The following is a 13864-nucleotide window of genomic DNA, read 5'->3' on the forward strand; positions in this document are numbered from 1 at the left end:
ATCCCCCAGGTGCCCGTGCTGACACACGGCACGGCGGGGACACTGGAGGGGACGCACACCCACAGGGTCCCGCAGAGAAGCTCCCCTGGGCGGCCGCTCGACCGCACCCCGAGAGGAGCACACAAAGCTGCACCACTGACCTCACCCAGGGATGCAGTCCAGGCAGGCCCCAGATTCCACATCCCCGTCTTGGGAACCTGGGGGCTGCCTTCTCCTCTAAATAGACACTCCACCCACAGGCAACTCTTCTATGACGAGCGAGCGCCACCCTGCAACAGCATGGACGGTGACCTGATTATCTGGACCACAGGCAAATGCCCCATGAGTCAGTGCTCGTGATGTCACAGGGGAGCAACCTCGTCCCCAGCCAGCAAGTGCAAATCACTGCAGCCGTGTGTCTGTAACAAACTTCACTGTCTCTAGACCCCTGGGCCCACTCATGCACTGGGAGGAAGCTGTCCTAAAAAGATAACCAGTGACACAAGGATTTGTGTGCAAGAAGGTTCATCTAAGCTTCAAAAGAAGAAAAACAGGCAAGTCCCTGGTGGTGCAGTGGGTGGGACTCCGGGCTTTCACCACTGAGGGCATGGGTTTGATCTCTGGTCAGGGAACTGAGATCCCACAAGCCGTGCAGTGTGGCCAAAAGGAGGAAAAAAAATATCCAGCAAGGTTAATATTTAAATACGTAAATGTACATTCATATGATTAAATATTATGCAGCCTTTAAAAAACAACTTCAGAAAATGAAAGGCATGGGGAACACTCACATTTAGGTATGTGAATGTGTAACATAGAAATTGTATAGACACACACATTATAGGCATTGGAAAAAGAAGAAAATATGCCATAATTTTAATAGTATTTTTTATCTGAGTGAGTAAAATATATTTTTTGTTTTCTAATTTTTTAAAAAGGAATAATCACTATTAGGGTTAGGAAAAAAGCTAAAGATACCAAGTGTAAACGAGAGCACCTTTCTACAAGATGCAAACAACATGAAAAGGTCAAACAGAAGCAACTTCTAAAAAACGGCAGCTGCTCATCCCAGTGGCTGCCCTGTCTCCTGGCAGGCCAGTGCTGTCACGGAGCTGTCAGAGGTGCTGAGAAGCCCCGACAGGAAACCCCGCCACTGGGGGCAGGCCGGTGGAGCTGAAGCCTGGCGGGAGAGGAGCCAGCCAAGCAAACACCTGCGGGAGGGGCTTCCAGGAGCAGGAACAGACCCTCAACTCCAGCATCTACCGACAGAGTCCCTGATTTCCAACTTGTCCTCCAAGTGCCGCCTCTATAGCGGGAAGAACAACGTGCTGAATGTTGATACTTGTAAGTCAATGGGAAAAAACACATAAAATCTGAACGAAAAGTGATTTGTAAGCATTTTACTAAAGCAGTGATTACGTGTCTCTAAAAAACCAGAACAAGAAAATAGATAGTTTAATAGTGAAAGCTATTTGCTGACTTAGGACAAGTGAAAGCCAGAGCTAACCAAAAACCGTTTTCCACATAAAAACATTCCTTTTAATATTCCCTACCCTAGAGCTCTGCTCATTAAAAAGAGAGAAAAGATGGGAGAAAAAAATGATTACCGCTCAAAAATCTCAGCACGAGATACCAAGTACGTAACTAGATGAGTTCTAGCAAAGCAATTCTAGAGCCAAGTTCTTCACAAGCAGTCCTGGGAGGTACAGCCCCACAGCACATCTAGCCCCAGGAAGCTCAGAACTTTGGCTCCAGGCCACCCCACAGCTTGCGATTAAACCAGAGTCCGGCGGTAAGGGAGGGCACTGGGGGAGCGCCTGGAGCCTGTCACCTCGCAGGAAGCCACCACGGTTCAAGCTGGCAACATGGCCGAGGCGCAGAGCAGGCAAGGCTTCGTCTGAACAGTGCACTACCAGCTCTCACTGAGAGCTTTACTTTAAACAACCTAACAGCTCAGGCGTATTCTCCTGGAACTGAGCAGGTAAGAGGCAGGAAATTTAAGGTGGGGCTGGGGAGTATTCAAAACAGTGCTTTGGAGAGAAAGGCACAATGTTAGTGGTGAGGAACACAGCGATGCAAGGGGTCACACAGAAATGTTAGTAAATGCACAAGTTCAAAAGGCACAGCCAGGTGGGAACAAACCCCCATCTCTATAAACTCCAAAAGCGACTCTGAAATGTAAAATACTATGTTCAGGAAGATAGCCCTCCCCCTTCAGGAAAAACCTAAGTCACGTGACTGATGTCCTGGTGGAAGCTGCTCCCCTCGGCATGCAAGGTCCATTCCAGTAGTTTCTTTCCAGAACATCACAGCCAAAGACACAGACAGGGTATCTGCCGCAGGCTATTTTCACCCTCAGCACTTCTGACACAAGAAGGGCACAGTATGCCTAACACTGGTATCCTGTACATCCTGGCCAGAAGGACGCATCAATATTGGGTACTCTTTGAGAGCCTGGCTCAGTGTTTAGTCATAATAAGTGAGGTGGGCTCTACTGCCCGCTTTGGCCCTTGACGTAACGCTCCAGCACCTGACATGAGCATCGCAGAGCAGCGCGCGTTCCTGGGGGTGCTGCGCGACGCCCCGGGGTGTGAGCCACAACACAGGATCAGCCCAGAACACGGGGGCATCAGCGACGGGCAGAACAGGCACCCACAGACGCTGGGGGTGAGCCGGACCCCCAGCTGGAAAAGAGGACGTGAGGACACATCAAAGGTTCAGAAGCACCAGTGAAGCAGGCCCCGGGGATGTGTCTGGGTAGGAGCCCTGTGAGCAGACGCCTATTCTGAAAGGAAAAAAATCACTGTGATTGGTAACCCAGCCCCACCAGTACAAGTATTAACAGCACATGGCTCATGTGCTTCATAACTAGTCAAGGAAAAGACCCACACAAACAAGCCTTTTCAGAAAATTCCCACCTGCAAAGTTAGCACACCAGAACAGAGGTGGGGAAGCTGGTGATAGGAGAAGCGCAGTCCTCCCCGGGGAAGCAGGGCCTGGGGAGCGCTGTGTCCAGTGGGGTCACAGCCCAAGATGCAGATGGGGCGTCCCCTGTAGGTTATTTTCACCACACATTGTCCCACGTGGCCCAACAACCCACATCAAAGTATCTCATTCACTTAATTAACTCTGTTACAGCAATAGGTTGTTACCATTATCCCCAAGCTTTTAATTTTTATTAAAATACCCAAATGTGATGGGAGGAGGAGCTGTTTTTCTTCCCCACAAATTAATTCTCTTTCCTTTTCAGTTATTTTTTTTTCTAGTCTAGACTATAATATTTCTAGAAGTAGTTCCTACATAATACATGTTTTAATTAGATTCACTGTGAATCAGTAAGAAAACTGAGGATACAATTTCTTTCTAGTAATTCTATTGAGGTTCTTATGTAAAAGTCCTAAATAATCAGAAATGATGCTACAATGCTCCCTTCTCATAATGAATTCCACATCAGTGTTTAAAGTATAACAAATACAAACTAACAACTAGGGTGCTAACAGCCGTTGGTTTCCTGCCATTCTACAGTACACTAAAATACCTAGGCTTACCACGAGTCACAACTTTGCAAATATTAAAGGAATACAAGCAGACAGTCTTACTTTCAGACCTACAGACTCCTCTCTGAGACAACCTGACCCACGCGCGTAGTTCTACAGGTGCCAAGCCCATCAGAGCACTGGAAGAATACACCCTCTGTTCCCAGCTCTCAGTGTACCTGTCCGTCAACTCGGTTTTGTTACTGCTACTGCTACTGCTAAGTCACTTCAGTCGTGTCCGACTCTGTGTGACCCCATAGACGGCAGCCCACCAGGCTCCCCCGTCCCTGGGATTCTCCAGGCAAGAACACTGGAGTGGGTTGCCATTTCCTTCTCCAATGCATGAATGTGAAAAGTGAAAGTGAAGTCGCTCAGTCGTGTCCAACCCTCAGCGACCCCATGGACTGCAGCCTTCCAGGCTCCTCCATCCATGGGATTTTCCAGGCAAGAGTACTGGAGTGGGGTGCCATTGCCTTCCCCGTCGGTTTTGTTAAGGTATATATAAAGCCAAACCATCAAGTTCAGAGAGTTTCTCCCAACAGAAGCTTTTGCACACCAGCTTTTGAAAAATAAAACAGCAGGATACAGAAGTTAAAATTCACTAGACTCTGCATCTATATAGTACATAAGAGAAATAGCCGCTGGATGTTACTAATAGGCCCATGGGAAAGAAAAGCACTGAGGAAGACAATGTTTTCACTCGAGTGGCCTTTCGAAAACCCCTGGCATGTCCCTCCACTGCTCAGGACACAGCCCCCCTTACCAGGAGGCAGGGACCACTAGCCTCTGGGACTGAAAGATGACGACACAGTCTCTGCCTCCAATAATCAAAGTTTGGGAATGAAAATGTGAAAAAACCTATTACAACACAGTATAGTAAGAGCTAGGGTAGAAGGAGCCAAAGAAGGCTGCTTTATAGACTCTGTGAGCCAGGAAGTGGGGCCAGAGGCCCGCTCTGAGCGAAGAGCATCTGGGGGGGTTGGGGGAAAAGGGGGTGCGTGAACACGAGGAACGGACTACAGACAGAGCTGAAAACACACAGCCAGGCCAAGGGCAGGTGCCGCGCTGGGACGCCGCGCGCCACGCTAGGAGCTCAGGCCAGAGAGCACCAGCCCTACGGACAGCTTCCTGGGGCCACTGCTGTGACGCCTGGGGGCTGCGGTCAGCGTGGCACCATCACACACTAGACCCAGGTCGGGGATCCTAGACCAGAGCCCACTTAAGGGCAGCACCCGAACATGTCACTGTTATTTCTAAAAAGAGATAAGGCACCAAAGTTTCTGTTTTTAAATTTAATCACAAAACAAGGGACAGAAGCTCTAAAGTTGTCTCTTGTGGACTTAAGGACAGCAGTTAATTCTAAAAGGAGGCCATCACTCGCCTGCTTCCTGACTCGGGATGAAGTGGAGCTGCCTGTAGCTAGGGCTGTGCTTATTCCCAGAAGACTACTGTGATCTGTGCCCTAACTCCCTCATAAATTACCCAAATCCACTTACAAAGAAGTGTCCCGCATATGTAACCATCATGCTAAGTATGTCAGGGAGAGGTGGGGACAGGGGGAGCGAGGGACAGACCGAAAGACACGAAGAGCACAACCCGGCTGCCGTGTCGCAGTGTCGGTGGAAATCAATGACTCTGTGGAGATGAGAAAGCAGGCAGACTTGCCAACGGTGTGGGATCCTGGCCGGCGGGTCAGGATGTGCTCAGCGGTCAGAGACAGAAGACAGGATCTCGCCTCTGGACACCCAGAGTTCCCTGGAGCATCCGGCCACAGCTCAGTCGCAGCTGGTTACAGAGTTGGGGGAATAAGAGAGAGGGCAGACCATCAAGTAACGAGAGAGAGAGGCGGAGAGAAGTCCGAGGAATACCATCATCAAAAGGGCAGGCAAGAAGGAGAAACAGAAACTAAGACTCAAACAAGTGGAGGAAGTTTGGGGTGGGTGTGGGGGAGGGCTGTCAGAGAATAAGGTGGGGCGGGGCTCCCAGGCAGCTCCAACCAAGCCCCACCCAGACCCTTTAACTGAGCGTCTCAGCAGCCACAGTTGTTTAAAAAACAAAACAAAACACCATCCCCCAGAGAATTTTACAGTGCAGAGAGCCCACAGAACAAACGAGATGAGAACGATAAGGGGTGAATCTGGCAAATCACAGGTCATCAGGATAGAGACATCAGTGAGACCCAACAGACAGTCCAGAAGTAAACTGAAACGTACCGGAAATACGCCGCATTTCAGATCTGAGAGGAGGGTGCGCTATTCAACACATGGCACTGGGACAGCTAGGCTGTCATCTGGAAAATATAAAACTAGCTTTGTACCTTAGACCAAATAAATTCCAGATGGATTGGTTAAATGCAAAATGAGAAACCACACAAGTTCTGTATAAGCACACCACAGGGAACGGTGGCTGTGTACAATGCATTACGTTCATATGAGCACAATCTACGCACGCATACAGTACTGTGCACAATGCACACTGCATTTCTAATTACGACACAACACCCTGAAGCCAGGCGAGACTGACAAAGACAACGTTAAAAAGAAAAACCCAAACTGCATGGCAGAGTCTTTTGGGAAAAAAACCCAAACCTGGAAAATAAATTCCTGAAACTTTCACTAGAGTCAAAAGGACAATTTCCTTGAAACTTATAGAGCTCCGAATAAAGACGAGATCAATAACCCAACAGAGAGGGGACAAAGGATATAGAGAGCTCAACAAAAATAAATAAAATGGATCACCTGAACGTGTACCTCCACACTGAGCGGTATTCCTCGCCTTCTCACATTCTGTGGGGATCCCACAAACAAACTCGGCAACACCCCAGTAATCACAGGAGCACAGACCATGTGACCCACAACCAACCCCACGTCCAGGCTTCTCTTCTGCAGACACGCTTACCACACATAAAGGGCCACACGTGCTGTCTGCCGCACGCAGGTGGCACGCACAGGACAGGGAAGTGACAGCGTGATCTGTAGTAGTGAGGGGGAACAGAGCCCATCATCAGAGACCCAGGGCAGCAGCTCTGCAGGCAACACGATGCTCATCAAGAAAGACGCCAAGAGGCACAAGCGATGAACAGACCTGTGCGCGCGCTAAGGCACGGGTCATCTATCGATAAATAGAGTTTTTCTGGAAGGTTCCACAAGAAACAAAGAGGGGAACAGAACTGCATGGGTTCCTGGGTAAAAATAAACCTGTTTTAAAAATGTGGAATAAAAAGTATCTACACTCAGGTAAGGGAACAGAAGCTTGAAATATTCTATGTATCCTTCCCCAAGTGCGTGGGGGACAGGGGAGTAAGGAGAAGGGGATGGTGCGCTGAATATTCTTTTGTAGCTTTTCCATTTATTTTTACCTCTAATTATTAAAATATTTTTAATTTAAAAGATTACTGGGTACTCTTTAATTAAAACTGTTTTCCTTGAAGAGGCTAGGGGCAGAAGCCAGGTTACAGGAGGCTGAGGAATAGCTGACAGTCAGGCCCAGAGCAGTAGTACTGAGTCCAAGGAGGCTGCTGTGTCCTGTATCACTGGGGGTGCGTGTGCACGTGTGTGCGCGTGCATGCTCAGTCACACTCATGAAGACGGCATAGATGAGAGATCCACTTGTACTGAATTATGTATACATGATGTTTTCAAAGAATACATTAAGTATATATTTAGATAGGCATTAGAACCTTGGAAGATTTCACACCAGACTGTTAAAAATGGGCGCCCCCTGGAAAGCAAGACCTGGCCACAGAGGAACGAGACCACAGTGGATGGCCGAGGGTTCAAGTGCAAGGAAGGGTTCTGCTGCCTCCAGCAGAGTGCTGATGCGCCAAGTGGGAAAACAGCGGAGGTCAAAGGTTGGCGTGGGGTGGTGGGGAGGACAGGAAGTGGCAGAGTGCAGCACGTGACCCAACAGTGTCCCAGAGGAAACAGAAAGATGTGACCAGGACAGAGGCAGAGGGGCTTCCTGGGACAGAAAGGAAAGCTCTGCCCCTGAAAGGAGCAATTAAGGATAGAACGGGGACAGGGAAGACTTTCTGAGGGCTGGTGATTTTTCTACAAACCTGCACAACACCTAGCCCAAGCCCTGACCCCTCACAGGCACGTCCGCGGTCCCCCTGCCAGCCTTGCCTCCTACACGTGACATCTGCACCAGCGAGAGCCGCCAGGGCGGTGATTACTAGAGAGAGGGTCTGTCCTGCCTCTGTCTTCTCTTCACTCGAAATGACTCCAGGCCTTCTGACCCAGAACAAAACAAGCTGCTTCAAAACTAATCAATATTTTATCACTTCTCAATAACTGCTTTTGACTTTGACAGAAGTGTTTCTGTAACGTTTGGGTCTTACGGGGCAGCTGTAAAACAGAGAGGCTACTACACAGAGCGAGGCCCATACAAAACAGCTATGGAGACTGAATGAAGCTCTCCTGCGGAAACTAATTTCTAAACCATTTACGTCAAGGGTAAAAGTAAAAAACCAGAAACCCATCGATAATCTGTAGGCTATCAATAATAGTAAACCTGCAGCAACAGTTCTTACTTAAACTAGAGAGAAGTAGTATTCTGAATGGGGGTTTCTCAAAAAAAAAAAAAAGCTATTCAAGGGATCTCTTCTAAAATTTAACCCATCGAAGGCAAGGAAAAAGCACACTTAAGTAGAAACTGCTTTTCCTAGATGTAATAAAAATTTTCTTTTTATTTTATTTATTAACAGTCACCAATTCTGCCAACAAACAGAAGCTGGACCAGCTCAGGTCCCTTCTCCTCACTTCCTCTGAAGCTGTAAAATGCACACATGAATTTGTTGGGAAAATACATTCATCCAAAATGTCTTCAATCCAAAAGAAGGGAAATAAAGTGTACAGGAATGAGGAGAAAATGGGTAAAATAAAGACTAAATAAAAATAATGAACTTCAAAAACTGCAGAAATAAGGCTAATGTTGATGTTTATCTACACTAACGTTCTAACTTGCATCAGTGATGCCACCCCATTGCTCATCACGTCCTAACAGGATAGGAAACTTCCAGCTTCCACAACTACACTCCAGAACACGTGTGGAATAGAAACGCAAATGTTTGTTGAGTTGAACGACGCACGTGTAAACTAGCTCATGTCAAAGTAAGTGGCCTGAATTTAACATGAGGGCAAAGGACAGTAATTCAAGTGTCACATAGTCTGAGCCATCGTACAGCGGGGAGACAGCTACAGGAGAGGTGAGGGGCTTTCATCTGTAATGAACACACCAGCAGCACGAAAGCAGTTAAAACTGCACCCCAGGAGGTCTCAATTCCTATACCATGTACTTCACTATAAAAAGAGGACAGTCTTTGGGACCTACAAAAGCTGGCCAAAAATAAATAAATAAAATCCAATCAATCTGTCTCAGGACACCCTCTCCTGCAGTGCACTGAAGGAAGTCAGACTTGCTGGGAGTGGCCTTGACGGGTGGCCTTGGACGTGGGCTGCCCGGAACAAGCGTGACCGCGGAGCCGCAGTGGCCTCCCAGGCACAGTGCTTCCTTTAACCTGAGCAGGAAGCACAGCGGCTCCAAGCAAAGTCCCTTCTTGTGGTTTCAGACGACTCCCAGCTCCAACAGGCCAGGGTTTAGGATTAAAGGAGAGACCAGAGAAAGCCACTTCTAGCTCACATGACAAACTACCCGGTATCTCCCTTCGGAACTGCAATGATTTCCAAAAACTTTTGGAAAATCAATGAGACAAAGTCAGCTCTTGCTCGCCTTGGGCGAGGGATTGTTAGCAGATGTGTTCACCGCGCCTGTGTGGACCCCGAGCCTCCCTGGTGCTCATCCCACAGTGGAGGGCTCCAGAGCTTGACCAGGGCACACGGCCAGAAGACCACCACCAGCCACCACACTCCTGCGCTAAGCACTTCAAAAACAGTTTCTGCACCCTCTCACAGTAGGTCCGTGAAGCTCCTGACCCAAGGATTCTGGACACAAGGGCAGGAGGGGCTCACAGTGTGCCCCTGGAGCTGACATCAGTCCCAAGAGCAGAGTGGCCTCTGCCACCTTTCAGCGCAGCTCCTCTGGAAGCCCAGGGTCTTCCAGAGGAAAACCTGCAGGGCACAGCGCTGCGCGCTACACAGCCTTCCGCCAGGTGGACTCCGGTCTTGAGAGTCAGCGGCCAGATGTTGGTGACACTCCAAAGATGACCAAGTGAGTGTTAGGCGTAAGGGATTAAGACAAGACTCTACTAGCCACAAAGCAAAAAGAGTCTAGAAACAAGCACCGGAAACAATCCACCTGTCCACCAACTGATGGATGGATAAACAGAACGGGCCATATCCACCCACACAACGGAAAGCACTCTACCTAAAAGGAGAGAAGTGCTGACAAAGGCCCCATCCAACACAAACGACCCTCGGAGAGCAGTGCGCTGGGGGAAGGCAGTCAGCCACAGAGACCACACACGGTAACCCCGCTGACATCCAGTGCCCACAACAGGCAAACCCACGGACAGAACGCAGTACAGTTCTCAGGGCTGGGGGAGGGGGGAGGGGAAGTGACACAAATCGGCACAAACTTCTTTTAGAGATGATAAAAATGTTCTGGAATCAAGACAGCAGGGATGGTTACACAACTCTATGAATATACGAAAAAACATTGCATCACACACCTTCGAGGGGTGAATTTCACAATACAGAGATTAAATCTCAATAAAGCGATTATTTAAAAAAATAAGCACATACCACAGCACCTTATCATTTATACAGAGAAAAGATAGCAAAGGATAGATGTAAACACTTTGCAAAACTATGACTTTATAATTAAATAAAATGAAAGACTGAGGCAGTGTCAAGTGGAAACTAGCTACCATCACCAGTTTGAACTACACACCCATAGTGCCAACAGCTACTGGGCACCATGAAGCCACCCTACTCTCCCTCCAGGTTTTCTATGAACACCTTCCTTTCTGAAAGTTAAAATGTCTAGTTTACATTCTTCCCACTTTTAAACTTCTACAGGTCCTTGGAGAAAGAAGAATTTTAGAATAACAGTGAGACTTTGGAGAAGCAATTAGAAACAACCACTACATCAGAAAATTTAATTACTAGAAGTCTCTCTTTAAACAGGATAAAGAATAAAAAACCATCATCATCATTATCTCTAAAAGACACAAAGTCTCTAAACTCAAGAGAGCTCAAAACAAAACACAACATCTTAAAAAAGAAATGTAAACAGAGATTTAACCAGGCTGCTTTTTCAGGACTGCCCTAAATGTCAGACTTAAAAGAGACACTAAGAAGGCAAAGGCTTACATGGTAGATTTCATGTGAGTTTTGCATCAATGTCAGGCATATACTGGACATCAGCAAAGGAACAGAAAGTTAAATGAATGTGAGTGACCTTAGTTTGTCCAGGAAAAACTAGACAGCATGACCGTTTCTGAAACATGGAAGCAAGAGCCCCAAAGTTACTCACTATAACCTCATTATCAAAGGTCAGGCAGATCTCTCCAATTTCCCACAGATGAACAAGAAAAATGCCAACTCCAAGTAACTACATATTCAAAAATCAACTTAGAAAACACTAACATTCTGAAACATAAGTATTTCACTCCCTAACAACGTGCCTTACTTAAGTCAGTGCTCCTAGAGAATTCCCTGGCAGTCCAGTGGTTAGGACTGGGCATTCTCACGGCCAGGGACCTGGGTTCAATCCCTGGCCGGGGAAATAAGATCTTGCAAGCCCTGTGTTGCAGCCAAAATCATTAAAAAAAAAAAAAAAAAAATTCAGTGCTCCTCTAAAGAAAGCCAAAGAAGACCAAGCAGCAAAGGAAGCTCACAGCATATCTGCTGGGCACCTCAAAGGGGACCTCATGGAACCCTCAAAACAAGCCCACAAGGCCTTCCACTCCAAAACACCAGGAAAAGGGGATTCTTTCTGGTCAAGGTCACACAGCTAGTCAATTCTGAGCCCATGCCAGACCAGCAGAGGGGGGAGGAAGGGGGGACTGGGGAGGGGAATCAGCCCCCCAACCTCATCCAAGGGGTAGTTCTGGTTTGACAAAAAGTCTCTTATCAAAGATATTTTTTTTCTAGCTTTAGCTCACTGCCCATTTTTTTTCCAGCGTTAGCTCACTGCCCCGTTAACAATCATCACCATCTTCTGCTTTTATAAGGCGATGCATCTCTACACACTAAAGAATCCCCTTCAAGAGCTGACTATGAATGGTGTAACAGCCACGGACAGCGGCAGTGCTTAGGAACAGAAGCAGAGGACTGACTGGTGAAACTGGCCACTGGGGACTGAACCCCCATGAGCAGCAGCACCCCAAAGCCTACTGAGCTCCCTGGGGACAACCACATTTCACAGGACCCTGCTTTCCCTTTGTTGTAAATGCAAGAACGTTTTTAGGGTGGGATTTGAACACACACTTAAAAGAGACTACAGTCTCAGAGGTAGTACCTATCTCAAAAGCGATATGACAGATTAAAAACCAATGTAGGTACCACAACCACGTCTCAAAGGAAGTCATTAAAAGCCACAATTCACCAGTGAAAGACAGCTGAAAAACCACCACTAGCAAATCAGAGAATCAAAGTTTTAGTTTAGGACACTCAGCCGTGATCGGAAAGCACTTAGACTACTGGTGTGACTGCAATCTTCCACTTTCCAAAGAAAATCAGTTTTAATATAAAAACACACACCACACATGGTCACAGATAAATCCTTTTGCTTGGAGCACAATCCTAGCACAGGGTCCCAGGGGGCTGCTAAAAATAAGTTTGAGCTCCAAACACTTTGTGTTTACATAGTTCTGAAACATTTAGACAAAAGTTCACATTTCTAAGTGAATGACCACTCTGCCCTTCCTGTTTAATTTGAAGACACCAGATCTTTTAACTAGTCCTAGTCGGCTCCCCATCAGTCTTGGATCCGTTCCTACAAAGGAAGGCGGGTCACCGAGAAGTAACTGTTTCACGGGTGTTCAAGGCTCCAAACCTGTTTTTCCTTCTGTTACGGTAGCCTGATTCTTACACGCAATATAAACACAGACACAGGAACACACTCAGAAATACACATATACACTCCATACACACGCATACATGCACACACTCACGGGTGTACTCACGTACACGCACACACGGACACGTGCCCACGGCGGCCTGCGGCCCGCGCCTACCCTAACCTCCTCGGGGCGACTCGGGCCCCACAGCTCCGGGGATACCGGCATCTAGGCCTCGGGCCCCGCACGGCACCCTGCAAACGTCTTCTACCCTTCCAGCACCTTCTAATCTCCACCTCCCACCTCACTAGCGGCTTCCTTTTCTGATAATAAACACCAGATTTGGAGGAACCAAGAGGACACACTGTGTAACGGTTATCTGTCGCCCAAGAGCCTGATTAAGGGGACAAAGGCCTTATCGCGCTTCCAGCGGAAGACGTGGACCGAAGGCCTGGCCGGCCGCTAACTCAGCTCAGGGCGCTCTTCCCAATCCCGGAGCCCCCTCCCCCGGGCCCCCAAAGAGCGTGAGGGGCCGGGCAGGGTCGTGGGGTGCGGGTTCGGAGTGCGAGGTGGGGATGGCAAGTTGAAGTGAGGGTGGGGTTGGAGGTGCCGGGTGGAGAGGCGTGGGACACGAGTGAAATGTGGAGCGGACGCTTGGGGTGCGAGTGGGAGGTTGGGGTGCGGAGTCGGTGAGGACACGTTAGGGCGGAAGCTCCGGGCGCGGGTAGGGGTTTGCGGTAATGTGGCACCTTGGGGAGCAAGGCGTGAGGTCTGAGGTTCCGGTGGGGGTTTGGGGTGGGGGCCTGGGGCGCGGGTACGCACCTTGTGGCAGGCTGGGCAGGTGGGCAGCGCGCTCTTGCCCCCGGGGCCGCCGCCGCCGCCGCCGCTCAGACTGCTCTGGATCTGCGTGAGCTCCTGGCGCAGCACCTGCTTCTGGTGGAAGCTGAAGGCCGGGTGGTTGGAGGCCATGGTGAAGAGCAGCAGGAACTCATCGCCCGTGCGGCCCTCGTTGAGCTGCAACCCGTAGTTGTGGATGATGGAGTCGATGTGCGTGAGCGTGCGGTACAGCACACCCGCCGCCTCGCGCTGCTCCGAGCCCAGCAGCGCCAGCGACACCAGCAGCTTGCTGCGCACCACCTCGTCCGTCAGGTTGGTGAGGCTGCCCAGGTCGGCCGGGTTGTTGGCCTTGATCTCCGAGTCGCGCAGCGAATGGTAGTCCTTGCGGGCCAGGTCCTCCAGGCACGAGCCGAGGAAGCGCAGCTCGAGCGGGATGCACAGGTCCAGCAGGCCGCACAGGAACTCCACGCGCTGCGGCGACGGCAGCTCCGAGAACCAGCGGTACACTCCGTCCCTCTGCAGCGGGCAGCGCTTCTCCACCATGCTGCCGCCC

At 49.1% G+C, this 13864-nt stretch overlaps 1 protein-coding gene across 1 annotated transcript in view; it reads right to left on the reverse strand.

The window, feature by feature from the left end:
• The window catches only part of ZCCHC14 (zinc finger, CCHC domain containing 14), a 48152-nt gene extending 34303 nt beyond the window's left edge, over positions 1-13849 (reverse strand). The window contains exon 1 of the mRNA XM_010850873.1: positions 13297-13849. Within this exon, the coding sequence (XP_010849175.1) occupies positions 13297-13443 (147 nt within the window). The 5' untranslated portion in view covers positions 13444-13849. The remainder of the gene's footprint in view (positions 1-13296) is intronic.
• Between the last annotated feature and the right edge of the window lie 15 nt (positions 13850-13864).

This window comes from Bison bison, unplaced genomic scaffold (assembly GCF_000754665.1).
Source record: "Bison bison bison isolate TAMUID 2011002044 unplaced genomic scaffold, Bison_UMD1.0 scf7180017864295, whole genome shotgun sequence".
Classification (NCBI taxonomy): domain Eukaryota; kingdom Metazoa; phylum Chordata; class Mammalia; order Artiodactyla; family Bovidae; genus Bison; species Bison bison.